Consider the following 27808-nt stretch of genomic DNA (forward strand, 5'->3'; position numbering starts at 1 on the left):
ACTCTGTCCTAGGATCTCTTCTTGTCTTACTCTCTACCTTTTCTCTTCAACAGTGTCACCCACTTTCATGGATCCTAATACTATCTCTATGACAATTACTCCATATTAATATTTAGATTGATGCCACTTAATACTAAACTATGACAACAAGCTTACCTGAATATGTGCAACTTTTTTCCCAAAAACATTTCTCTCTTTAACGTAATTCCTGGTTTCTTCAAACATGAATTCACTGCCTGAAATTCCCAACTCAGCAATCAGTAGCCTCTCCTATAACCCAGAATTAGGTGTTAAGCATCATTCTAATTCCACAAGTGATTTTCACATGACTTCAATGATAACAAATCTCATAAATAATCTTTATGAAACTCCTAAAAATTAATTTATTTCTTAATTCTATAAGAAAATGCTCCTATAGAGATTTCTAAGAATATTTTGACATATCCATAACAATTCTCTAAAACGCATCATTTATTTTTATAAATGATTGTCTTTACTACATATAGACATATACATAATTTATTTAATCCTTTCTTCTCATCATTCATCTATGAGAAAAGAAATACGAAATTGTTGATTTCTATTTACTGATTTCTGCACAATACATATCCTAATAGGCCTGTGGAAATCAACACTTGAAAAGGTAAATTCTATTAGTGCAAAAGAACCCACAGTCAGTTTAAATTCATCTTGCTGGTGATTTCTGTATTCTATTTCTGTGGCAGTGTTCCCAGCCTTGTCCCCAATTTCATGTTTAACCCAGGCTGTGGCAGTCACTGGGCAAATGCACCTATCCTCATATTCTGGCATGTGAGGCTCAATGATTGTTCAGCTAGCACACTCCAAAAACAGAGATGTGAAGGCTGACCTCATGGTCTATGAACTCAACAACTTTCCCCTTCGATTCTCAGGTATAAAAAAGTCCTGCCAAATGTTTTGGCTGACAGTTCCTTATAAGGAGCTAAGAATTCTTGACTTGTAGTTAAGAAGCTAAAATCATCCTAAAAAGGTATTACAACCCTCACTCCCTAATTTCCCTACTCACTTATAAGCTTTGATTGGATATCCCTGAGTTTAGTTATTTACTTATCTAGCCTACAAACTCAGGTTTTGTTTTGTTTTGTTTTACAACTTTAAGTTATACTCAAATGATTGGCTATATCAGCAGTTTTATATACATGAATTTATATAGTTCTATGTTATTTTATTCTAATTCATTTGCTAATTAAAAGATGGAATCTTTAATAATTCTGACCTGTGGAAGCTCTTGCATGAGGTAATAGAAACCTCTATTCTCTTCTCCAAGTAGGGCACTAGCTGGCAACCGTACATCTTCAAAGAATAATTCTGAAGTATCCTAAGGGATCATACAATTAAATATAGAATTATTTCATTAAATCTCCAAAAAAACCAACAAGGCAATTATTATTTCCACTTAAGAAAACAAAAACAAGGGATCCCTGGGTGGCACAGCGGTTTAGCGCCTGCCTTTGGCCCAGGGCGCGATACTGGAGACCCGGGATCGAATCCCACGTCAGGCTCCCGGTGTATGGAGCCTGCTTCTCCCTCTGCCTATGTCTCTGCCTCTCTCTCTCTCTCTGTGTGTGTGACTATCATAAATAAATGAAAAAATAAAAAAATAAAACAAAAAAGAAAACAAAAACAAGAACAAAACAAACTGGAAGCCAAGTTGGAGTGGTTAATGACTACAATGAGTAGGTGGTAAACCAGGGATTCAAACCCAGATTCATCTGGTTCCAAAAACTTGTGGCTTTCTTACTGCAATACACTGTCATTCTTTTCTTTTTTAAATATTTTTTATTTATTAGAGACACATGCACACAGAAAGAGAGAGAGAAAGAGGCAGAGGGAGAAGCAGGCTCCATGCTGGGACTTGATCCCGGGTCTCCAGGATCACACCCTGGGCTGAAGGTGGCGCTAAACCGCTGAGCCACCAGGGCTGCCCATACACTGTCATTCTAACTCCAATCTTGTTCAATCTTGTCCAGTACTGTATATACCTAGAGTTAGGGGTTTCTAATGCATATGAAGTAAAACATGTTTTTCTTTTTGGTAATGAAAAAACTACCAGATAATTATCAAGTAATAGAAAAATATTTTCTGCTCTTATTTCATAATTTTCTGCAACCAATTTCATAGAAAGTCTATTAGCATACAATTAATTGTCATTTCTGAAGCAGAAATTCAAAATACCCTAAAATACCTACTTCTGTTACTGAATGGAAAGAGATAAAGCTAGATAAATGGAACAAATATATCTTACCATTTCTGAAAAGCATATTTTAGGAATCTGATATAAGAATGTATGACTTGATATACACATATCAAACCTATAGAACTGCATAATTCTATAAGGCATAATTTAGTAAACTCAATTATTTATAATTAATAATTTATATTGTAACTTACCTGGGCTTTTAGTCCCATTTTCTGTAGCTTTTTTCCCTTGATAAATCCTTTCATTCCATTTTCCACCAGAAAAAGGCTAATGCCATGGGCAAGAGAGTGAGCTTCACGATTTGTGACTGCCACTACTATCACAACGTCACATAGCCACCCATTGCTTATGAATACCTGTAAACCCCAAATATACTGTGATACTCCACAATAAATCAGGTCTATGCATAAGTCATGATTGGAGGAAAGTATACTCAAGAAGACTAAACCAGACAAGACATGCTTTATGCCTCTCTTTGTATTCTACTCAAGTCTCTGCAGTGTTAATAGCCTACATGAAGTTGTTAAAGAGTACAGGAAAAACAACACAATGCTTCAAAGAATGAACCCAGTACATTTTCATTCCACAATTAATACTATAAATAATAATGAACAAAGCTTATTATGTCCTTTCCAAATTAAAACAAAATTATCTACAAAAACGATAAACTGTATTTTAGAAAGAAGTTGCAGATAAGAAAAAGGAATCTGTTCTAAATGGCACTATACTATTAAAAAATAATGTTCTAAAATCCACATGCTGTACATACAAATAATGGGAATAAACCAATTATACTAGTGTTGTCTACATGACAGCATGTGAAGGGGGACATGGTTTTAAGTGAGACAACCAAAGACCTTCAATATCTCTCTGTACAAGGAGCTGCTGCTCCTATTCATATACCTACCGTCAGTGCCTAGAATAGGGTTTGGCATATAGAAGGCCTTCAAGGATGTTTGTTGAATAAATGAGAAAAATGTATTCCTGAAAGAAAAATTCTATACATCATGGCAAACATCATTTTTCTGTAATGTTGCTCCATTACACCACTTGCTCAAAAACCTTCCAGGTCTCCCAGTTTTATACTTTTCTAAGATAATAATGACCATCTGTGTAGGTGCCACAGCTGAATTGCCAAAATAGTGCTGTTTTGTTTGTTTTGAATCATGTGTCCAGGGATTAGTGCCTATATGCTCTAAATCCTTGGCCTCAGACATGTGTAAACATATGTCTTTTATTATTACAGATAAAAGACAAGGGAAGGAGGGAACTGTTTAGAGAGCAAAAACTGTTCACTTTAACACTGACTTCAATTTGGTTAAATCGAATGGAGTTCTCCAATGGCTTTTCTTGGACATAATTACAGGAAAAGGTTAAAAGAATCTGAACTATTTCTGCAATAGTCTGACAGAAGGTGAGTATTTGCAGCATGACCAATCTCATTTTTTTAAAAATAAAATTATAACATAATTTCCTTTGTAAGGGCTTTATCAATTTCTTTTCTAATCAACAGTCAAAAATTTTAATAGGGTTGGGATTATCCCAACTGAGGGCCATCATTTTTTATTTTTTGGTATTGAATGCTCTTAACATAAGCTCATTGTACATGTTACATAGATGGTATATTGTGATAAAGAAAAAGGAAAAAAATCCTCCATGGGTCATCCATATAGAGAGCATTACGAATTTCCTTTCTGGTCTTTTTTCTCTTAACACAGTTGAAATCTATATGCATTTTCATTTAAATGTTAATATGATTCCTTCAGTTAAAATAATTATTTTCTATACCACTAAAAACTTTATATTGATGCCTTGAGGGGTGCACATTAGGTCTTCTTATTGAGGTCCAATATTTACTTACTTATTTCTTTACTCTTGCTTCCTTTCAATTTTTTGTTATGTCTAATAGAGATTTGGAAGCAGTCAGTGGTACTTTCCTGGGTGTTTCACACAGAAGACCTGCTTAGGAAGCTGGAGTCATAGGAGAATGGGTTCTCATTTCACTTTTGACCAAATGGCCTAGTCTATGGCCCTCTGTGGGCAGAGGTAGAGAAAGTGATTATATACTGGAATCAGTACATATTTATTATCATCCTTAGGATGAATAATTTAGACTAAAATTTCTTAAAGTATGTTTGGAAAAACACCAGTGACTCAAGAAAATCTATGAAGAGAACTTCCTAGAGCATAAGACATACTGTATCTAACTTTTAGAACTTCACAATGTATATTGGCATATCAAAGAGTGAGAAGTTGCACACATTTTCCAAATTTATTTGACACCACAGATACTGTTTTTCTGTATAACAACTAAGAAACTAGATTGTGAAATGGTCTTTAGAATTGGGCTGCACAAAATGCGTTCTTCAGATCAGTGTCAGCCCACAAAATGCTAAAACATTTGCCCTATAGGTGAGGGGAACATGCAAAATGCAACATAGTAGAGACACAGAACTCATGCAATACAAATGTTGCAAAATTCTTACAAAACAAAACAAGTAAGTAAACTCGATTCTTCCCATGAGTCTATAGATCTGAGGGAATCAATAATAAATAGGCTCTGAGACACTGTTACTCATGGCATGACTCAGGAGACAAGGGCTGTGGAAGCCCCTCTTTACACACCTTGCTTCCATTGAGAATCCAGTCACTTCCATCCTTTTTGGCATTTGTTTTTATTCCTTGCAAATCACTATAATTGAAGAAAGGTAAAGAATAATGAAAAGAAATTCATCAGTTGGTTAAAAACTGAATTATCAAAAAGTTCTTACATAAGTATGTCCGTAATGTGATAATCCAAACTATTTATACCATGATAAATAGTTTCAGTACTAGAAATGTTTACACAAATGCACTGAAAAATCATGTCTGATGTATCACATTCTATAAACCACTTATACAAATGTGTATGATTAAAATTACATAAACTAGCCAGCTTTTATAGAGCATAAAAATTCCAAGTAGCATCCAAGACCTCCAAATTAGGCTCAGATGACCTCTCAAAGTCCACTATATTTGAGATTATTTGTCACCTTGTATATGACTGCCTCCATTCACTTTGGTTCCCTCCTCTATCTCTATTGATCAAAACTTAGCCATTTAAAATCTCACTCCAAGATCAAGTCACAAGCTCTTCTGACTAAGCCAGACAGGCACCCCATGCTAGAAAAATAGTCAAATCTGTTAGCCAAATGGCCAGATTGGAAAGTATTACCCATACTCAGCTTCAAAGGCTATTTGTTTATTTATTTGCATTTTTATGTATTATCATTATTATTACTATTATTCTTAAGATTTTATTTTTTTTTAAAGTAATCTCTATACTCAATCAAAGGCTCGAACCCACCACCCCAGGATCAAGAATGGTGCATTCCACGGACATAGGCAGCCAGATGTCCCATGGGATGCTGTGCTTTATCCTGAGAACTTACTCATCTTCTAGCTACAAGTTTATACCCTTGTTCAACATCTCTGAAATTGTCAGTTAATCTATAATGGTGAGATAAAAGTTATTACATTTATTTATTTTTTTTTTATTTTAATAATTTTTGTTTAATTTATTTATGATAGTCACAGAGAGAGAGAGAGAGAGAGAGAGGCAGAGACACAGGCAGAGGGAGAAGCAGGCTCCATGCACTGGGAGCCCGATGTGGGATTCGATCCCGGGTCTCCAGGATCGCGCCCTGGGCCAAGACAGGCACCAAACCGCTGCGCCACCCAGGGATCCCAAAAGTTATTACATTTAGATTATAATTACATGTTTTAATATTTGTTAGTCAGAGGAAGGGAACTATGAGCGATGACCAAATATCATTAATAAACAATCTTCTTAATGCCCCCCCCCAAAAAAAGGCTACATCTCAAATGCTTCCTCTAACCCTGCTGTAAAAGTCGAATAGCTTATTTTTCTAAATATAAAATAAACAAATATTCACAATTGAAATAGGAAAAATATAGACAATATTCCACACAAAGAAAAAAATATTGAAAACAATTTTACCTCCTGGAATAAACATGTCTAAAATACATCTTTCTAGCATTTTTCAATGGAAACAGATACACACATATATGTATTTTTATAAAACTGAAACCATACATATGATTTTGACCTCTAAACAATATCTAATGCTTTCCTATAAGGTTGCTTTTATCATCAGCATAGATTTATTATGATTTTTTAAAACCATATTTTTAAAAAAATTTTTATTTATTTATTCATGAGAGACACAGAGGGAGAGAGAGAGAGAGGGGCAGAGACACAGGCAGAGGGAGAAGCAGGCTCCATGCGGGGAGCCCAATACAGGACTGGATCCCGGGTCTCCAGGATCAGGCCCTGGGCTGAAGGCGGCACTAAACCACTGAGCCACCCCCGCTGCCCTTAAAACCATCTCTTGTTAAACACTTAGGCAGTTTCCTATTTTTGTAAATATCCTACCACAAGTACCATCATGTATAAAGAGTCTGTGTCATTTATTGTTGAGAAATTTTTCTGATTCTCCTTCTTTCATATGGTCTTTATATTCTATATCCCATGGCATTTTGTTTACTGCTCTTTGTATCATGCTGATTAATGACCCCTGAAGATAATAGATCCTAATCCTTAGAACTTGTTAAGTGTTACTTTATGCAGGAAAAAAAGGGTCTTGCAGATGCGATTAATTTAAAGATTTTGAGATTGGGAGACTATTTTGGATTAGCTGATGGGTGGACCTTAAATGCAAATGTCCTTGTGAAAGACAGGCAGACGGAGGGAGATTACCCAGACAAGAGTAGGGGCAATGTGACCACAGAGGCAGGTTGGAATGGTAAGACCACAAGGCAAGGAATGGTGTCAGCCACCAGGAAATGGAAGACACAAGGAATGGGTTCTGCCTTAGAATGTCTGGAAAGGGAGTGCAGCCCTGCTGATAAGTTGATTTGGGCTGATTAATACTGATTTTGGACTTCTGGCCTTCAGAACTATGAGAGACTAAATTTCTGTCTTTTTTAAGCCAGCAAGTTTGTGGTAATTTGTTACAGAAACCATAGGAAAATAACATACTCTCTTAGAGAATTTACCTTGAATCTCAGTTTTCTTAAGTACGTACAACTAACCACAGATGAGGGCAGAAAATTTAAATAAACAAAAATCAAACAAGCCTTTGTTTGCATGTGTAAATTGGAGATAAATTAGGATCTCTGATTTACTGTTTCCTCTATGTGAGAACTAACATGCCGTGGCCTGGGACAGAAACACACTATCACGTAGCTAACACAATGCAATCAGAATATTGGTCAGTCACCCAGTTGCCTTAGAAAAATGAACTTAAAACCAAAGGAAGATTAGATTTGTATTTCTTTTCGACCACGTTTTTAGGTGAAAGAAGTAAACAAAACCCTTTTATCTTTGGCAAAACTAAGTATCATTATTGGCCTGTAATTATAGATTTATATTCAGTAAGCATAAATACAATTTAAGCATATTGCCAAGTGACACCATGGAATCTGAACATTGAAAAATAAACAGCACCGTCAATAAAGAAAATTTAAAACATTAGGGCCTGATCTTTGCAGAAACAAGCCTTGGGTTTCCAATGACTGCCTCTGGCACATCATCAGGTTGCTCCTCTGCACTGCCTGTTTCCTGTTGTTGGTCTCCCTTCTGAAGTAACTTCTACCCCTACCCTCTACTTAGAAATGACAAAAGATCATCAGTGACCTGCCTCAACCCTTTCCTCAGTCCTCAACATCTTTGTCACCTTGACATTACTAACTTCTCAGGCCAGTCCTGTCACCTTTTCAAACTCGCTTTCCCTGGTGCTTATGACAGAGCACTTGTCTAGACTTCCTTCAAACTGTATCCTGCCCTCTCTGTCGCTCTGTCTTTGGTATAGTTCCAACGGAAGCATAATGCCCAAGGTTTCCTCCTTGCTCTCCTTTTCATCCTTGAAGGTCAGGTACCACCATGTGGAAGCCCCTCTGTTTTTGCATAATTGTTCTGTCTCTATTTATTACATGCCAGCTTATTATTTTTTAAATGTAGTAATATGTTTCTTTTATTTTTTTAATTTTCTAATTTAAATTCCAATATAGTTAAACATACAGTGTTATATTTGTTTTAGGTGTACAATGTAAACATCGAACAATTCTACACATTACTCAGTGCTCATCATAAATGCACTCCTTAATCCCCATCACTTATTTCACCCACCTCCCCTCTGGTAACCATCGCCTTGTTCTCTGTAGTTAAGAGTATGTTTCTTGGTTTGTCTTTTTTTCCTTCATTCTTTTGTTTTGTTTCTTAAATGCCACATATGAGTGAAATTATATAGTATTTGCCTTTAACTGACTTATTTTACTTAGCATTATACTCTCCAGCTCTATCCAGGTTGTCACAAATGGCAAGATTTCATTTTTATGGTTGAATAATATTCCATTATATGTGTACTTCTTTACCCATTCATCTATTGATGGACACTTGGGCTGCTTTCATAATTTGGCTATTGTAATTAATGCTGCACTAAACAGAGGTATATGAATTTCTTTGAATTAGTCTGTTTGTATTTTTCAGGTAATTACCCAGTAGTGCAATTATTGGATTGTACTATTTAAAAAATTTTAAGGAATCTCTATTCTGTTTTCCACAGTGGCTGCACCAGTTTGCATTCTCACCAACAGGGCATGAGGGATCTTCTTTCTCCACATCCTTCAACACTTGTTTCTTGTGTTTTGATTTTAGCCATTCTGACAAGTGTGAGGTGTTATCTCAGTGTGGTTTTGATGTATATTTGATGATGACTGATGTTGAGCATCTTGTCCTATGTCTGTTGGCCATCTGTATGCCTTCTTTAAAAAAAATGTCTGTTCATGTCTTCTTTTGCTCATCTTTTAACTGGATTATTTGGTTTTTGGATGTTGAATTATGTAAGTTCTTTATATATTTTGGATACTAACTTTTTATTGGATATGTCATTTGCAAATATCTTCTCCCATTTAGTAGGTTGTCTTTTAGTTTTGTTGATTGTTCCCTTTGCTGTTCAGAAGCTTTTAATTTTGATGTAGTCCAAATAGTTTATTTTTGCATTTATTTCCCATGCCTCAGGAGACATCTAGAAAAATGATGCTATGGCTGCCTGTGCTCTCTCCTAGGATTTTTACAGTGTCAGGTCTCACATTTAGGTCTTTAATACATTTTGAGTTTATTTTTATATATAGGGTAAAATGGTCCAGTTTTATTCTTTTGCATGTAGCTCCCCAGCTTTCCAACACCATTTGTTGAAGAGACTTTTCTTATTGCATATTCTTTCCTCCTTTGCCAAAGGTTAATTGACCATATAATTGTGGGTTTATTTCTGGGATTTTTATTCTGTTCCATTGATCTATGTGTCTATTTTTATGCCAGTACCATACTGTTTGATTATTACAGCTTTGTAATATGACTTGCAATATAACTGAAACATTCTCCAGAATAGATCGCATATTAGGCCATAAAACAAGTGTCAACAAATTCAAAAAGATCAAAGTCAGACCACATCTTCACATTTATAGTGAAGTTTGACCACATCACTATAAAACTGGAAATCAACCACAAGAAAAAAATCTAAAAAGAGGCAAATATATGGAGGTTAAATAACATGCTACTAACAAGAATGGATCAATCAAGAAATCAAGGAAGAATCCAAAAAATACATGGAAACAAATGAAAATGAATACCCAACACTCCAAAATTTTTGGAATGCAGCGAAAGTGTTTCTAAGAGGGAAGTTTATAGCAGTACATATGATCTACCTCAAGAAGCAAGAAAAATCTCAAATAAACAACCTTACACCTAAAGGAGGTAGAAAAAGAACAAAGCCCCAAATGCACAAAAGGAAGGAAATAATAGAGCAGAAATAAATGATACAGAAACTAAAAAAACAAAACAATACAACAGGTAAATAAAACCAGGAGCTGATTCTTAGAAAAGATAAAAAAAAAACTAATAAACCTCTAGTCAGACTCATCCAAAAAAAAAAAAAAAAAAGAGAGAGAGACAAACCAAATAAACAAAATCACAAATGAAAAGTAACCCGACAGAAATACCATTATAAGAGAATATTATGAAAAATTATATACCAATAAATTAGATAATCTAGAAAAAATGGATAAATTCCTAGAAACACATAACCTACCAAAACTGAAGCAGGAAAATATAGAAAATTGAACAGACCAGTTACCAGTAATGAAATTGAATCAATAATAATTAAAAAAAAAAAACTCCCAAGAAAAAACTTTAAGACCAGTCAGCTTCACAGACAAATTCTAACAAACATTTAAAAAAGAGTTAAAAACTATTCTACTTAAAGTATTCCAAAAAATGAAAGAGGAAGGAACACTTCCAAATTCATTCTATGAAGCCAGTATTACCTCAATACCAAAACTAGATATATTCCCCACAAAAAATAGAGAAAGACCTACAGGCCAGTATCTCTGATGGACATAGATGTAAAAATACTAGCAAAACAAATTCAACAGGGGCACCTGGGTGGCTCAGGTGGTTAAGTGTCTGCCTTTGGCTCAGGTCATGATCTCCAGGTCCTGAGATCTGGCTCCCTGTTCAGTGGGGGGGGGGGGTGGGGGGGGTGGTGGTGTCTGTTTCTCCTTCCCCCTCTCCCCCCTGTTCGTGTTCTCCCTCTCTCTCTCAAATGAATAAATAAAATCTTAAAAAAAAAATCCAACAATACATTAAAACAATCATTCACCCTATGATCAAGTGGGATTTATTCTCAGGATGCAAGGGTGGTTCAATATTCACAAATTAAGCAATGTGATATGTCACATCAGTAAGAGAAAGGATAAAAACCATATGATTATTTCAATAGATGCAGAAAAACCATTTGGAAAATTGCATACATTCATGATAAAAATTGTCAACAAAATAGGTCTAGAGGGATTACACCTCCACATAATAAAGGCCTTATATGAAAAACCTACAGTGAACCTTAAACTCAATGGGGGAAAACAGAGCTTTTCAAACCCTAGGTCAGGAAAAACACATGTCCACTATCACCACTTTTATTCAACACAGTACTCCAAGTCCTAGCCACAGCCATTAGACAACAAAAAGAAATAAAAGGCATCCACATTGGCAAAGAAGTAAAACTTCTACTCTTTGCAGATGACAGGACACTATGTATCTTTCAGAAAACCTGAAAGACTCCACCAAAAATCTATTCAAACTGATAAATGAATTTAGTAAAGTTCCAAGATACAAAATCAATGTACAGAAATCTGCTGCATTCCTATACACTAATAATGAAGCAGCAAAAAGTGAAATTAAGAAAATCCCATTTACAACTGCAGCAAGAATAATAAAGTATCTAGGAATAAACTTAACCAAAGAAGTGAAAGACCTCTCTGAAGAAAGAAATTCAAGACAACACAAAGGAAATGGAAAGATATTCCATGCTCATGGGCTGAAAGAACAAACACTGTAAAAATGTCTATACCCAAAGCAATCTACAGATTTAATGCAATCCCTATCAAAACACCAATAGCAGAGCACCTGTGTGACTCAGTTGGTTAAGTGTCTGCCTTCAGCTGGGATCCTGGGATCCAGCCTGCTTCTCCTTCTCCCTCTGCCACCCACCAGCTTTTGTGCCTCTCTTTCTCTCTCTCAAATAAACAAAATCTTAAAAAAAAAAAAATACCAAAAGCATTTTTCACAGAACTAGAACAAAATCCTAAAATTTGTACAGAATCACAAAAGACCCTGAATAGCCAAAGCAATCTTGAAAAAGAAAACCAAATAAATAAATCACAATTCCAGACATCAAGTTACATTACAAAGTTATCACATCTCAGTTTACATGTAACCATTTTTATAAGCCTTCCCTAGTACTCATACCTAAATTCATTCCCTTTCCCACCAAACACACATGCACCATTAGTCTCTAGCATAGCACCATGTATTTCTTCATAGTACTTATCATAATTTATAATTAAGGATACATTTATTTACGTGCTTTTTGTCATTCTCCTCAATAAGCACAAAGAACACTGTCTTTTGTTCAGCACGTGTAACTGGCACATTAAGGGCAGTTGGTAAGTAACCTTCACATGACTGAATAAATAATCTTCTTCATTCCCCTTGCTCCAATTCTTGCCACCCAAGCCTTCAGAGTTCCAAATCCCTATTTCTAATAGCCTGCTGGACATTTCCCTGTGCATGTCTCATCACATCCAACATACATTATGCTCCAAATTCAAGTCATATCCCACCATTTTACTTGTGTTATCCCATGCTAATAACTCAAAATGGCATATATTATGTTTTATTGTTATTTATATGTGATAAGGACTTATTTTCCTACTGGAGTTAGAAGTTACTCAAGATTGTAAATTATGCTTGTGTTCATCTTTTTTTTTTTTTAAGATTTTATTTATTTATTCATGAGAGACACAGAGAGGGAAGCAGAGACATAGGCAGAGGGAGAAGCAGGCTCCCTGCGCGGAGCCCCATGTGGGACTCGATCCCGAGACTCCAGGATCATGTCCTGGGCCGAAGGCAGGCACTAAACGGCTGAGCCACCCAGGCGTCCCCCTGTGTTCATCTTTGTACCCCTCCTTGCATAATGTTCAAAGGTCTATGAAGTGAGTACTAAGAAAATAAATGCTGTTGGTTACTGCTTCCAAAAATTCAAAACCAAATGAATGTTGATTTACCTTCCAGCTCCAGGCTCTGTCATTGCTATGGCACCAATACATTTCCCACTGACCATCTGGGGGATGAAGTGTTTAATTTGTTCTTCTGAGCCATACTTTGTAATATAGGGCATGACAATATCTGAATGAAGACTAAATCCTGGGCCTGAACAATTTGAATATGCTCTTAAAAAGAAAAAAAGAAGATAATTTAAAGCACAACATATTTTGTTCTATTTTTTATTTCTTTGATTTTTCAGTTAAACAACAACAATCCATTATTAAGTCTTAGCACATTGTGTGGTAATAGCCTGTCTCCCCACAAATGTAGGAAGTTCTTGAAGATTTTCTCTCTTAATTTTTATTAATCTTTTAATTCCTGTCACTAGCGCAATTAATGGCACTCTAACAGAGCTCCATGAATACTTACCTAATAAATTAAAAGATAAAGTATTTTAAAGTATTAATCACCTACAATTGTCTTATTATAACATAGCAACTATTTTCATTTTGGCAAAGTACTTTTGCCATAAGGATATATTCTAATATAGTGGAATTTATACCTATTTTTTTTAATTATGTGACATGAAAAAGTCCTTTTTTTATATATAGCTGTCACAACAAATATCTGAAATAGCTGTAAAATATTCCAAATGGTTTATGAATACAATTTACTCATTCATCCTCACTACCAGTCATTTAGATTGCTTCCATATTTGGAGGATTATGATCTAACACAATGATTTTTGTACATAGATCCTCTTTTTTCTATCAAATTATTATCTCATAATAAATTCCCCAAAGTGGCATCCTAGATCAAAAAGCAGAAATATTTTCATCTTTTATATATGTCATTTTTAATCCCCAAAGTATTTATTGTCCCAATATATAATGCCATTAATAGTATGAGTATCTAATTTTCACTGCAACTGCGTCAGCAATGGGTATTATGATTTTTTCACTGATTTTTTCCAAATACTCAAAATGATACCTCCAGGCTAATTTAATTTGCATTTGATCAATAGTAAGGATGAACTTTTTTCATCTAAAAGAACCTATTTGAATTTTGTTTTGATGAACTATTGGTTCAAATCTTTTGTCAGTTCACAAACTGAAATCTTTATTTCTTCTTATACATTAAGCTTTAAGTATATTTGATAGAAATATTTTTCCAATGGTTTTTTCAATAGCTTTTTTTAAAAGAAAAATAAACATGAAGCAACTAAAAATGACGAGATCTCTTTAATTTTCAACAGCACCTATTTTAATAATTTAAAAGGACATTTTCCTATCTTTCCACATTAAAAAAAATGTACAAGAGTTATAAGGGGTTTACTCATTCACATTTTACACTGAGTTTTCAATATTATTAAGATTAAAAAGCATAATTCATTGTCTTCTCAGAAAAGTGAGCAGCATGCTTAACAACCAAGATTCCACTTCAAATGTCTGCATACTTACTGTTCTTCCCAAATAATAGCTGTCGAATACAAGTCCCCACCAATACCACCATGATGTTCTGCAATATTGACACCAAGCAGTCCTACTTTTCCAGCTTTTTCCCAAAGCTCCCTACTCACTTCACCAGCTTTCTCCCATCTGCAAACAGTAAACATTTTAAAATCAGAAAAACTTTTTTCATATTATTTAAATGGTCATAATTTGAATTTATGAAAGATACTAAGGAATGTTCCCTTAATTTAAGGTAATTATTGCTGACATGGGCCATAACTTAAAAAAAATTTTTTTTAAAGATTCTATTTATGTATTTGAGAGAGAGAGAAAGAGAGTATGTGCGAGGGAGAAGGAGATGCTTCTGGGACTTGGGGCTTCATCCTGGGGCTCTGGGATCATGGCCTGACCCAAACAAAGAAAGACGCTTAACCAAGCACCCCTTTCTATTTACATCTAACTCTTTTATCATTTGTCCTCCTTCTTCTTCTCTTCTTTATTTCTTCAACTTGCCACTTTTCTCCTCCCTTGACTATTTATTGGACCCGCAAATTACATCCACTAATATTCATGGGTACAGTTTCTCAGCTGGTACTCTTAGGATACAACTTTATTTTTTTTATTTTTATTTATTTATGATAGTCACAGAGAGACAGAGAGAGAGAGAGAGAGAGGGCAGAGACACAGGCAGATGGAGAAGCAGGCTCCATGCACCGGGAGCCCGACGTGGGATTCGATCCCGGGTCTCCAGGATTGTGCCCTGGGCCAAAGACAGGCGCCAAACTGCTGCGCCACCCAGGGATCCCAGGATACAACTTTAAATGTGCCATATAGTCATGGGAATTTCTCCAAACCTATCCTCTACAGATAACTGCCACTGTATATTTCCTTAAAGTGCTAAACTTATAGGGATGAGCATACATAAAAGGTGAGAAGAGCAGGCAATCTGAAGATTAAGTAGGAAAGAAGAACAGAAGCATCTTGCAGCTGAGCTGTCAAAGGAACTTCTGAAAAGATTAGATATTTGCATAAGATTGTGCAACCTCTGCTTTTCTTCTTTAAAAATGAGAGTAGCATAAAATAAATAAATAAAAATAAAAATGAGAGCAGCATAATGAGGAAAGAGATCAAGAATCTGAGAACTTTTGTTTTATTTTTTAAAGTGGTAGTTAGATATAGTTAGTAAATAAGTATATTATTGAAGATACGGATTAAAAGTAAACACAGATACCTCAAGAAATTTTAAAAGAAAGAGTTTGATTATCATGTATATTTTGATGTAATTATTGCCTAAAGTAGCTTTGGAAGTATTTTTATCATTAACCTAAAATTTGTCAACTTCTGTTATTTTTACTTCTAATCTTCACCAACAATTTTTCTGGAGCAAAGTTTCAAATAAATAAAGCAATAAACAAAAAAAGATCCTCCTAGAGTGAACCTTTCTCTCTCTCCCTTTCTTTCTTAAGATTTTTATTCATTCAGGGAAAGAGAGAGAGCATGCACACGTGAGGCAGGGAGGGGCAAAGGAAGAGGGAGAGAGAATCTTAAGCAGGCTTCATCCTCAGCATGCAGCCTGACATGGGGCTTGATCCAATGACTCTGAGATCATGACCTGAGCAGAAATCAGGAGTCTGAGGCTTAACTGACTGAGCTACCCAGGCACCCTCCTTTGGTTTTTTAAGAAATAGTTGCTTTTCACTAAAAACTAGTCATGGCATTAGTTTAGCTAATTTTGGTCATTTTTACTGAAAAAGCATTAATAAAATCTTAATAAAAGGTGTTTTTTTAAGATTTTATTTATTTACTCATGAGAGACAGAGACAGAGAGAGAGGCAGAGACACAGGTAGAGGGAGAAGCAGGCTCCACGCAGGAAGCCTGATGTGGGACTCGATCCCAAGACTCCAGGATCACGCCCTAAGTCAGAGGCAGGAGCTTAACCGCTGAGCCACCCAAGCATCCCAATGAGAGGTATTTAAAAAAATTCTTAAAGGAGGGAGAGCAAACAAGCTGGAGGGGAGTGGGTATAAGAGAGAGGGAGAGAGAATCTTAAGCATGTTCCAAGCTCAGTGCAGAGCTCAATGGGGGCAGGGGGAGGGGCATGTGTGAGAGGGGCTTGATCCTGAGATCAAGACATGAGCAGTTATCAAGAGTGGGATGCTCAACCAAATGAGACACCTAGATGCCCCCAAAACATTTTTAAAATACTTTAATTGTAGTAAAGTATTAGCAATGAGTAAATTTTGGAAATACAGTAAAATCTTATTTTCATAGAAATGACAGTTTTTCGGGCAACAAAATAGGTAATCAGTAATTAATCAGTTAATCAATAAATATCTCATCCAGTAGTAAAAATACTTTAAGGGGGGAATCCCTGGGTGGCTCAGCGGTTTGGCACCTGCCTTGGGCCCAGGGTGTGATCCTGGCGTCCCAGGATTGAGTCCCACCCACATCAGTCTCCCTACATGGAGCCTGCTCTGCCTGTGTCTCTGCCTCTCTTTCTCAATCTGTCTATCATGAATAAATAAATAAAATCTTAAAAAAAAATACTTTAAGGTGGCCAATTGCCAACCAAGATTTGCATTATGCTGTCCTGTTGAGCCTTTATGTATTTTAATTCATTCATGAAGTAGAAAAAAAATGTGTAATTAATTACTTAACTATTTAATTGTCACTTGACCAGAATATTCAAATTACTACTCGAGTTGCAAATCTTCAAATTTTCTTATTTTTCATTGTATATTTTAAAATTTATTTAAATAGCATTGTTTCCCTATGTGTATTACTTTAAAGGAAAATGTCCTACTTACTCTGCGTGGTAAGGAACCACTTCTTCTTGAAAAAACTTCCTTACACTTTCCCGGAAAATGTCATGTTCTGACGAAAAGATTCTTCTAATTCCTATATCTGTTAATTTGTTAGCAGATGGAGTCTCTAGACGTTCCTTCCCTCTGGAATGAGAACATCTGAAAAATATGCATATACATTAAGAAAATTAAGTGAGTTGTTACTCTTCATAATCCAAGTCAATGCCACTGAACAGGATGGAAGGTTAATTATATTGAACAACATGGGAAAAACAGATTTTTCCCCCCACAGACACACTACAGAGGTAGGTAGAGGGTCCGAAACCTGACAGACCTGTTCAGATTTGAGCATTACCACTTTTGACAGGATCTGCCTCACCTGGATGAGATCAAGTCCTTTTATCCTTTTATCCAACTCACTCTTCACTTCCAAACCCATAAAGAGGACATCATGCTTATGACTAACCACATGTCTGAGCTTAGGTAAAACAGTGCTGTCACATGATGTAAATTATATTATGTAAAATTCAAATACCACCATAGAATAATATTGATAAGTTTTCATGTCACGATGATGTTTAAGATAATACTAACAATTTTTCCATAATCCAAATTAATATTTAATTTAGAATCATACAATTTGAAATGGCAGGTGTGTAAGAGAGAAACAAACAATGAGGATGCTATTGCCATATTAGAGGCAATCTGGGTGTAACTAAAAAAACTATGGATGAATCTCTATAAAGATTAGCACAGAATTAATTGTTCAAGATCTTCAGAAACTGACCCTTCTGACCCTTCCTTCTCCTTGTCCCCCCATATTAACCTAAGATTGCTGTGTAGTTCCTTTAGTTCAGTGATTTTCAGGTTTATTTCCCTCTAGGGGCACTGCTAAAAAGATTTTGAAAATCTGTGTACCACTTTGTATATTTTCAACCTCATATCTTTTTTTTTTTAAGTTTTTTTTAAATTTTTTATTTATTTATGATAGTCACACACAGAGAGAGGCAGAGGCAGAGGGAGAGGGAGAGGGAGATGCAGGCTCCATGCACCGGGAGCCCGACGTGGGATTCAATCCCGGGTCTCCAGAATCACGCCCTGGGCCAAAGGCAGGCGCTAAACCGCTGCGCCACCCAGGGATCCCTTCAACCTCATATCTAAAAAACTTTATCATATATCCGAATATTGGCAAAGGTTTTTCTGTTTTGCATGAAACTCCATTTGGGGTTTCTCTCTTCCTTAGATGAACTCTTTTTTTTTTTTCTTCTCTCTTTCCTCTCCCCTTCCTCTTCTTCTTAGTGTTTTTGTTTAAAATATGGTTTTGTTTATTGGCAATGGGGTTGTGTCAACTTTTCTATCCCCCCCCATGAAATGAATTATTGTGTTTTAGTTTATGTATTTTTATTTGATGCTATGAACTGAATTATGTAACTCCCAAATTCATGTTGAAGCTCTCTCTACCTCCCATTGTGATTGTATTTGGAGATAGGGCCTGGAGGATGAAATTAGTTAAATGAGGTCTTAGGGTGGGGTCCTAATGTAAAAAGATTTGTGGCCTTACAAAAGGAAGAGAGAGTTATCAATACTTTGATCTTGGATTATCCAGCCTTTAGAATTAGGAGAAATAAATTTCTGTTATTCAAGTCATCCAGTCTATGCTATTTTGTAATGACAGCATGGACTAAGAAATGCACTTAATGTGCATTTTTTGTCATTTTGTTTTTTAGGTTTATCTTTTATACACAACTTTTAGTGGAGTTCATTAATATAATTTGAGATGCCTTTTAAATGTAATCTTTGGCTATGAACATGTAATACTACAGTTTTTATACTTCTATCTGCCTTGCCTTCAAAATTAATACTCAGTCATTCAAATCATTGTTTTTAATATCTTATTCATTCATTTGGTCAACATATACTTTCTGAGTGCCCATTATGTACCAGGCACTGTTCAGGTATCTTGAGCTATAGGAGTTCAAAAGTAAGATCCCTATCTTCAAGTTCACATTTCTAGAAGGGGATACTGAATAATGATAAATAATACAGTAAAGAAGCAAATTATAGAATAAAGGAGAAAGTGATAAATTCTATGGAAAAGAAAAGTGGAGCAAAGATCAGAATGTGTGTCTGGGACAAGGCAGGGGCAATGGCTGCAGTACAGAGTAGTGCAATCAGGGTAGGTTAAGTTAGAAAAATGAGATTTGGGAAAATACCTCAAAGTGACAGCCAAGCAGATTTTTGAAGTAGAAGAATTGTAGGACAAGAAAACAATTAGAGCAAAAAGTGGCAGGCAGGATGATATCTGACGTGTTCTAGAAAGAGCAAGGAGGCCAAATGTGGATTGAGTAAAAACAGGAGAAGATGAAGTCAGAGGTAACAGGACCAGGATGTGCAGGGGTCTTGCATACCACTATAATTTTATATCAAATAGACCAAAATTTACTTTATCGCTGAATTGAAATTGATGAAGTATAGGTGGAAGAAAGGCAAGCAAGGACAAGGAGGCCACACCCTAAGAGGAAACCATAGAGGACTTTATACCACCCTGGAAAGAGCTATCCACCCTTTCCCAAATGACAAAAACTTGTTCGGATGACAAGTGTATGGAAGGTTAATCAGACTAAAACAGCCTACCAAGAAGCTCATACAACCCCCTAGACTTATGAACTCCCATGGCAACCCTCTAGGATCCCCTCCCTCTTTGGGAGCTTTGCACAATCACTCAATAAACTTTACTATTGCTCAATAAACTTTGCTGCCCACCACTCTCTGGCCTGGTCTACCTCTTCATTCTTTGAAGTGGGGTGACCAAGAACAGTGAACACTAAAGGAAAAGAAATCCTGTAACAATATGATTGGTTCCAATTTCCTGCTAGTAGAAATACAACTATAATGCACACATTTGTCCATTTAGGTTTTTCACACTTAGAATTTTTCCTTAGGAAAAAAAATGTGCTGAGACTAGGAAGCTGATGCTCTGAAACACTGAATCACTTGTCAACATAATTAGCAAATAAGAGTGGGATTTATAGTCCAGTCTTCCTGTATCTTAACATTTTATAGTCCATATTACCTTAAGGAAACCTTTGGAATATTTCTAAGTAAAATACACCAAGACACTCGAAAGTGAAAGAGGTGACAGAAAGAATAAAGTTTTTTTTTTTCAGAATAAAGATTTTTCAAAAGTGTTCAAGAGAGACTATGCAGAAAAAAATCAAAACACTTGGCGCCAAGTATGTTGGAGCATTCATTTCTTGAAAACCAAGAAATTTTTAATAAATAAATTGGCCATTTTTCTCCCTATAAAAACCAGGAAATCTAAACTGAACAAAAATCAACTTCTATTAATTTAATAGGCTAGGCTCTATTATTTAAAATATATCCACCAGCATCTTCAACAATGCTAGGGAATTGGTTACAAATACACAATCTCATGCCTCACCCCAGATCTACTGAATCAGAATCTGTATTTTAACAAATACCCTGAATGATTCATATGCACATTAAGAAGCCTGCTATAATAAGACTTTAGACCCTGACCTATTCAGAGGGTCCCTCAGTTCCTCCTTTTTCCAAAATTCTCTTAGATTTTTTTCTATACTTCCAGCCAAAATAACTTATCCCAATAGATGTAATGCAGAAACAGATATGAAAATTGAGATGTATTCTGCTAAGCCAGACATTAAAGGATCTGTAAAAATGTAAAGGATGTCTCTTTTTTGAAAAATCTACTTTTCATAGAAATGTTATTTATGTTAACACGGTAATGGGTTTGCTACTGTTACTTTTACTTATTATTCAGCTATAATTGCCATATAACATTTGTTTCAGATGTACATGGTTCAATATTTGTATATATTATGAAATAATCAACACGAGTCTAGTTAACATCCATCATCACATAATTTTTTTGTTTTGACAATCCTTAAAGTCTGCTCTTTTAGCAAATTTGAAATATACATACAGTATCAACTAAAGTCACCATGCTGGGGGAGCCCTGGTGGCTCAGCGGCTTAGCGCCTGACATTGGCTAAGGGCGTGATCCTGGAGACCCAGGATCCAATGAATCCCATGTCGGGCTCCCTGCATGGAGCCTGCTTCTCCCTCTGCCTGTGTCTCTGCCTCTCTCTCTCTCTCTCTCTCTCTCTCTCTCTCCCCACCCCTCTGTGTTTCTCATGAATAAATAAATATTTTTTTAAAAAAAGTCACCATGCTGTATATTACACTCCCATGACTTACTTTATAGCTGGAAGTTTGTACCTTTTGACTTCCTCCACCCATTCCTACACCCACACCCCTCAACCAGAAATCTGTTCTCTGTATCTATGCGTTTGTTTTTAAGGTTCCATCTATAAATGAGATCATACATGTCTTGCTTCTCTTACCATAACCTCTATTGCTACTTTTAATGAACTAAATATTCGTAAAATTTGTTTTGTGGTTATCTCTTGATATCCATATGCATACAACCCTCATTAATCAATCAATCAAAAAAATTTTTTAAAAATTTTCTGGGGGGGGGGGGGAGGCCCTCTAACTTAAAGGGGATAAAAGAGCCCTGATAAAAATTTGAGGATCACCGTACTAGGAAGTTCTGGGGGAAGAGCTCAGAAAAGTATGTGCACCCACCCTAAAGTCAAGGTGCACCCACTCCTCAGTCAAGTCTTCCCCACTGTCCTCAGGAGCAACAGATCTTTGTCCGCTCCCATAGCATCTCAGAATTCCACCAACGTTGTCAGGAGCTAAATGGTCATCCGTCATTCTCCTTATACATAGTGGATAATCCTGGATGCTTCCAGCTTATCCGATTTTAAGTGCCAGTTCTCTAAAAGCTTTTGATCTTACCGGCACTACCTTCATAGTCACGGAGCCACTTAGAAACTATTATCTCTTCCGAGTTTAATTAATTAAGGATTTGTTAAATAAATCTCGAGGCCCTTGTGTGATGGGGCGGGCTGCTTTCTGGGGGGCCCCCTTGGGGGACGCTGTGAGGCGGAGGCCGCCCTCGCTCCGGATCCCGAGGCTGCGCCCCAGGAGGCCGCGTCCCAGCGCCCAGGAGAGCGCGCCCGGGAGCGCCCAGGACGTGACCCCGCCTCCCCGGGGCCCGCTGCGGCCCGACCCCGAGCCTTTGCCGAACCCCGCTTCGGGCTTTCCCGCGCCTGCGGGGGACCCCGCGAGGCCCCCATCCCCCCCCCCCCCCGCCCAGCGAGTCGGGTCCAGGCTCCGGGAGGCGCAGGGCCAGGCCCAGCCCGAGGCCCGGGACTCCGCGCTCACCGCTCGGCCCGGCTCCGCCCCAGGAGGCCGCCCCCGCGCTGCTGAGCTCCGGGCGCCAAGGGGCAGTGTCTCCGCGCCCCGCCCCGGGGAGCAGGGTGGGGGGTCATCGCCCCCCGCAGCCCCCCAGCAGGGTCGGGGTGTCACCCCCCGCGGCCCCGCAGCCCCCCAGCAGGGTCGGGGTGTCACCCCCGCGGCCCCGCAGCCCCCCAGCAGGGTCGGGGTGTCACCCCCCCGCAGCCCCCCAGCAGGGTCGGGGTGTCACCCCCCGCGGCCCCGCAGCCCCCCAGCAGGGTCGGGGTGTCACCCCCCGCGGCCCCGCAGCCCCCCAGCAGGGTCGGGGTGTCACCCCCCGCGGCCCCGCAGCCCCCAGCAGGTCGGGGTGTCACCCCCCCGCAGCCCCCCAGCAGGGTCGGTGTCACCCCCCGCCCCGCGGCCCCCCAGCAGGGTCGGGGTGTCACCCCCCCCCCGCCCCGCAGCCCCCCAGCAGGGTCGGGGTGTCACCCCCCCCGGCCCCGCAGCCCCCCAGCATCGTGTCACCCCCGCGGCCCCCAGCCCCCAGCATCGGGTGTCACCCCCCGCGGCCCCGCAGCCCCCCAGCAGGGTCGGGGTGTCACCCCCACGCGCCCCCCAGCAGGGGTTCTCGGTGTCACCCCCCGGCCCCGCAGCCCCCCAGCTGGTCGGGTTGGCACCCACCGCAGCCCACCAGCAGGGTCGAGGTGTCACACCCCACGGCCCCAGCGGCCCCCAGCAGGGTCTGGGTGTCACCCGAGGCCCGCAGCCCCCAGCGGGTAGGGGTGTCACCCCCGAGCCCGCAGCCCCCCAGCAGGGTCGGGGTGTTCACCACCGCGGCCACCGCAAGACCCCCCCGCAGGGTCAGGCGTTCCAGGGAACCCGAGGTGGCAGCTAACAACTCGCGGCGGGCGGCGAAGGCGGGGCGCAGGGGCCGAGCCCCGGGCGGACCCACGGGCCGAGGGCCGGGCGCAGGCGGCGGAAGGCCGCGCGAGCCATGGCGGGCGGGCTCCGGGCTCAGGCTCGGGCTCGGGCTCGGGGCGGGCTCGGCGCCGAGGGCCTACGGGGCGGGCGGGCGGGAGCGCTGGGGCCTCGGCCGCGTCCCGGGCTTGGGGTTTCGCGCCGCGGCGGGCGCTCAGGGGCGGCCTCTGCGCGGCGGGGACGGGCGGGGGGGGGGGGGGCGGGGGAGGGGGCGGGAAGCCGGAGGAGGCGGGAGCAGCCCCGGGCCCGAAGCTTCTTGGAAGGGGATCCCGGTAGCCCCGTGGAGAGTCCTCAGCGGGGCGGGCGCGCAGGGATCCAGGCCGACCTGCCCGAAGTGTGGCCTCGCTGCTTGGGGTCTCGGGGCCGCCCGGGGTATTTATTAGCTTCGCAGGAACAGACGCTTGGTTTTCTCAAGATGGTAATTGGCCGGCCGGGTTACCTCCCAGTGTGGGGCAATAAGAGACCATCTGCACAATCTTGCTGAGCCTCTGCAAAATGGTGACTAGATATTACTTCAGGGTGGACTGAGAACACCTGCAGCAGCAGTAACATTTGATGGTGAGGCCCAGTTAACACATCTCACAGGTGATTCCTTTTTTTTTTTTTTTTTACAGGCTTCATTAATTCAGTTTAATCTCCTTGTATAAAAACACTGTTGGCAACAGCTGGAGCCCGGATCCTCTTCATGGAGACTCTGCTGTGGGTCTTTACTAGGTCAATGAACTGCTGATAGGGAAATGCAGCGAACAGGGTTTCTTTCTGGAGGCGTCTTGGTGAGAGAGCTGTAGATCTCAGAGCCGGAATGACAGGTGGCCTTGGCCAAGTTGCCTGGGGTGGCAGTGCAGCCTTGGTGGAGACGTAGCAGTTGTCTGCATCAGTTATCCTCAGAAGCATCTTGGGCCCAGATAATGCTCTTGCTTCCGGGGGCAGGGATGGGGCATACCAGCGTTGACACAGTGGCCTGTTATCTTCCAGGGAGTGTGGAACGTGCTGGTCTTGATCTCTTGGTAAGCTCACTGCCCTTTGTCTATAGAGAGGTGAGCCAGGACCATGGCCCTGCGTGTGGCAGAGGCTGCCTCCTGGGAGCACATTCAGAACCAACTTGGCTATTCTGGTTCTGGATGGTGACAGATGCCTTGGATTCAATCCACTGGCCAGTGCAGGTCCCCTTTTGGATGGGACTAATCTTTAAAGAGAGATATCCAGAAAAAAAAAAAAAAAAAAAAGTTGATGATCTCAGACTCCGTAATAGGCAGGGAGAAGAGATATAATTTCTCCAAGAACTTTATTCTTTTTTTTTTTTTTTTTTAAGATTTTATTTATTTATTTGTGACAGAGAGAGAGAACCTGAGCAGAGGGAGAGGAAGAATGAGAAGCTGACTCCTCGCTAAGCAGGGAGCCCTATGAAAGGCTCTATCCCAGGACCCTGGGATCATGACCAGAGCTGAAGGCAGATGCTTCACCGTCTCAGCCATCCAGACACCCCAAGAACTTTATCTTCATATCCTTGACCAGGAAGCCCAGTTAGTGATGAGGAGCCACACCTTGTCCTCAGCCTTGCCTTGGCAAGTTCTGCAGCCTCCAGCCCACCTGGACTACATCTGAGGGTAGACGAAGACGGCGTTGCTGAAGCCTGTGCAAGTGACTCTCTGTAAGTGTTAGCTGTTTTTATTCTCCTCTACTTACATACTCACGTTTTCAGGTGATGGTGACTTTTAATAATGGCCTTTGATAATCAGTTTCACGAAAATTAGATTTTTTTTTCTAATTCAAATAATTGGCTCTAATAGTGAAATTTCAGATCAAGAAGATTTGAAAAAGACAAAAATTCATTTACCTACCAAGAGGACATGGCAGTGCCAGGGCAGAACCAGGAGGGAGCTATCTGAAGCAAGCAGGCCGTTGTGACACTCCTCAAAGAGTGTGCCTGCCTATGTTTCTAGTCTCTGAGCAGGGCCAGAAGTGCCCCTGTAGATGACAAAGGTAGTATTTCCCAACTTTTAGAATTATTGCCAAAATCCCTCGGAAATACAATAATGTAAGAAACCCCAAGACTCTTAAGTTTATAGGGAGTGATTAGGGATGTATGTAGAGACGGGTTTCATTATAAATATCCATTTTGCAGAAAGACATTAGGAAAACATGTATTTCATGAAATACAACACTTTAATGATACATAAGCCATTTTCAGATGTGAAGATACTAAACAATTGTTTTGGATACTTGCCATACCTCCTTGACTTGTAAGCTTTGATTGCCCCTTTGACATGTAATTCTGTTATTTTACACAGTTAGCTCTTTTCCTCAGTGAATTTGTTTTCTTTCTTTGTTTTATTTTTTCAGAATTAAGTTTCTTTGAGCACTTTGGGTCATCTAATTTTTCATCAAAATGGTTTTAGTTTTTTATTCAGAAAAAATGTAAAACTACAGAAAAGTCACAAATATAGTACAGTTAACTCCCGTGTAGCTTTTACTTAGATTCTCCCGTTGGGGACATTTTGCCCCATTTGCCACATATGTGTATTTTTTGGAGGGTCATTTGAGGATAAATTAGATACATTATGCCCCTGCACTCCTAGTGTGTATTTCCTAAGAGCAAAGGGAGTTCTTTTTTATCTTTTTTTTTTAATTTTTATTTATTTATGGTAGTCACACAGAGAGAGAGAGAGAGAGAGAGAGGCAGAGACATAGGCAGAGGGAGAAGTAGGCTCCATGCACCGGGAGCCCGACGTGGGATTCGATCCCGGGTCTCCAGGATCGCGCCCTGGGCCAAAGGCAGGCACTAAACCGCTGCACCACCCAGGGATCCCAGGGAGTTCTCATAATAACTATAGCACAGCTATCCAATGTAGAAATTTAATCCTGATACAATATTCTGTTTATTTATCTTCTTCTTCTTATTATTATTATTTTGCTGAGAATTGGGAGAGCATTCTAATTATTATTTTTTTTTTTAAAGTAAGCTCTACTCCCAATGTGAGACTTGAACTCACGATCCCAAGATCAAGTTACATGCTCTATCAAGTGAACCAGCCAGGTACCTCAAATCCTGATATAATATTCTTAAATAATCTACAATCCATATTCTAATTTCAACAAATGTCCTAATAATATCCTTTCATTACAATTAAATCTGGTAAAAAATGGAGATCTGCCCTACAAACTGCCTGAGCAGACAAAACCAATTCCATCACAAAGCTGAATGGGAAATAAAAGCAAAGGAAAAAAATTACAACCCTTTGACGAGTGTTTAAAACAGGTAGAGTGACCTTCCTCTGGGAGTTCAGCTGCTCTGATGTTAATACTTTGTTAAGGGTGTATTCACTTCTGCAGCCCATGTTTTGTTAAAGTTGGAATGATACAGAGATTAGTGTGGCCTCTATGCAAGGATGACACACAAGTTTTTGAAGTGTTTCATTAAAAACAAAAACAAAAAAACAAATTTGCCAAGGACAAAAGGCAGTCTTAGCTTTACATTATTCCAACCCCCCTGGATCCTGTAAGTTTTCTTTTAGCATATTAAAAATTTCTTTGGAAACTTCCTTTACCTCTAGCACCCAAGATGCATATTAGCAATCATCCTTGAAGCATATGGCCCACTGATAGAGGTCTGAAGGGTCTCATGACTGAGAGTTTACTAAACAATGATAAATGACCTTTCCCTAACAATTACTGGCCTCCCAGAAATCTTGCTCCCTAAATTCCTTAGGGACTTACACTATCCCTAATTCCCTCTCAACTTGAAAGTGTATGATCAGTCACCTCTCATAACTCCAGTACAGCTCGTTCGTTTTTTCTTTCTTTCTTTCTTTCTTTCTTTCTTTCTTTCTTTCTTTCTTTCTTTCTTTCTTTCTTTCTTTCTTTTCTTTCTTAGTGCAGCTTTTTCTGCCCACAGGTTCTGTTCCCATGCTTTAATAAAACTACCTTTTTACACCAAAGACAAGAATTCTTTCTTAATCATCTGCTCTGAACCCTAACATTATGCATCACAATTTAGTTTATTTTGCAATACTAACTTGACCTGGGTCATTTTTAACTTATGCCTCTGGGAAATCATTGTCAAAACTTGAACTATTTCCCCAACATTGATATGAAGACCAATTCCCTCTCATTTAAGGAAATTCTAATATTATAACTAACAAGTAATTACTGTGGAGGATAGTCACTGTCTTTGTCACCACACGGTAGTCTCTTAATAACCTCCTTATCTGCTGGGGATATGTTCCAAGACCTGACTCCCCCCTACCCTCTCCACCCAATGGATGCCTGAAACCATGGAAGCACCAAACCCTGTATGATGAAGTTTTGGAATTATAGGTGAGGTCCGGAACCCACAACCAAGAAAGAATTCTTGAGATGTCTTTGGTGCAAAATCATGTTTTTTTT

The 27808-nt window shown here is 39.3% G+C and overlaps 1 protein-coding gene across 1 annotated transcript in view; it reads right to left on the reverse strand.

Annotated features, from left to right (window-relative positions):
- The window catches only part of ACADL (acyl-CoA dehydrogenase long chain), a 47248-nt gene extending 23808 nt beyond the window's left edge, over positions 1 to 23440 (reverse strand). The window contains exons 1-8 of the mRNA XM_038585904.1: positions 23343 to 23440; positions 17162 to 17317; positions 14363 to 14500; positions 12923 to 13087; positions 4865 to 4931; positions 2431 to 2595; positions 1256 to 1357; positions 157 to 270 (exon numbers count right to left, since the gene is read on the reverse strand). Coding sequence (XP_038441832.1) covers positions 157 to 270; positions 1256 to 1357; positions 2431 to 2595; positions 4865 to 4931; positions 12923 to 13087; positions 14363 to 14500; positions 17162 to 17317; positions 23343 to 23440 — 1005 coding nt within the window. The remainder of the gene's footprint in view (positions 1 to 156; positions 271 to 1255; positions 1358 to 2430; positions 2596 to 4864; positions 4932 to 12922; positions 13088 to 14362; positions 14501 to 17161; positions 17318 to 23342) is intronic.
- Between the last annotated feature and the right edge of the window lie 4368 nt (positions 23441 to 27808).

Source organism: Canis lupus, chromosome 37 (assembly GCF_011100685.1).
Source record: "Canis lupus familiaris isolate Mischka breed German Shepherd chromosome 37, alternate assembly UU_Cfam_GSD_1.0, whole genome shotgun sequence".
Classification (NCBI taxonomy): Eukaryota; Metazoa; Chordata; class Mammalia; order Carnivora; family Canidae; genus Canis; species Canis lupus.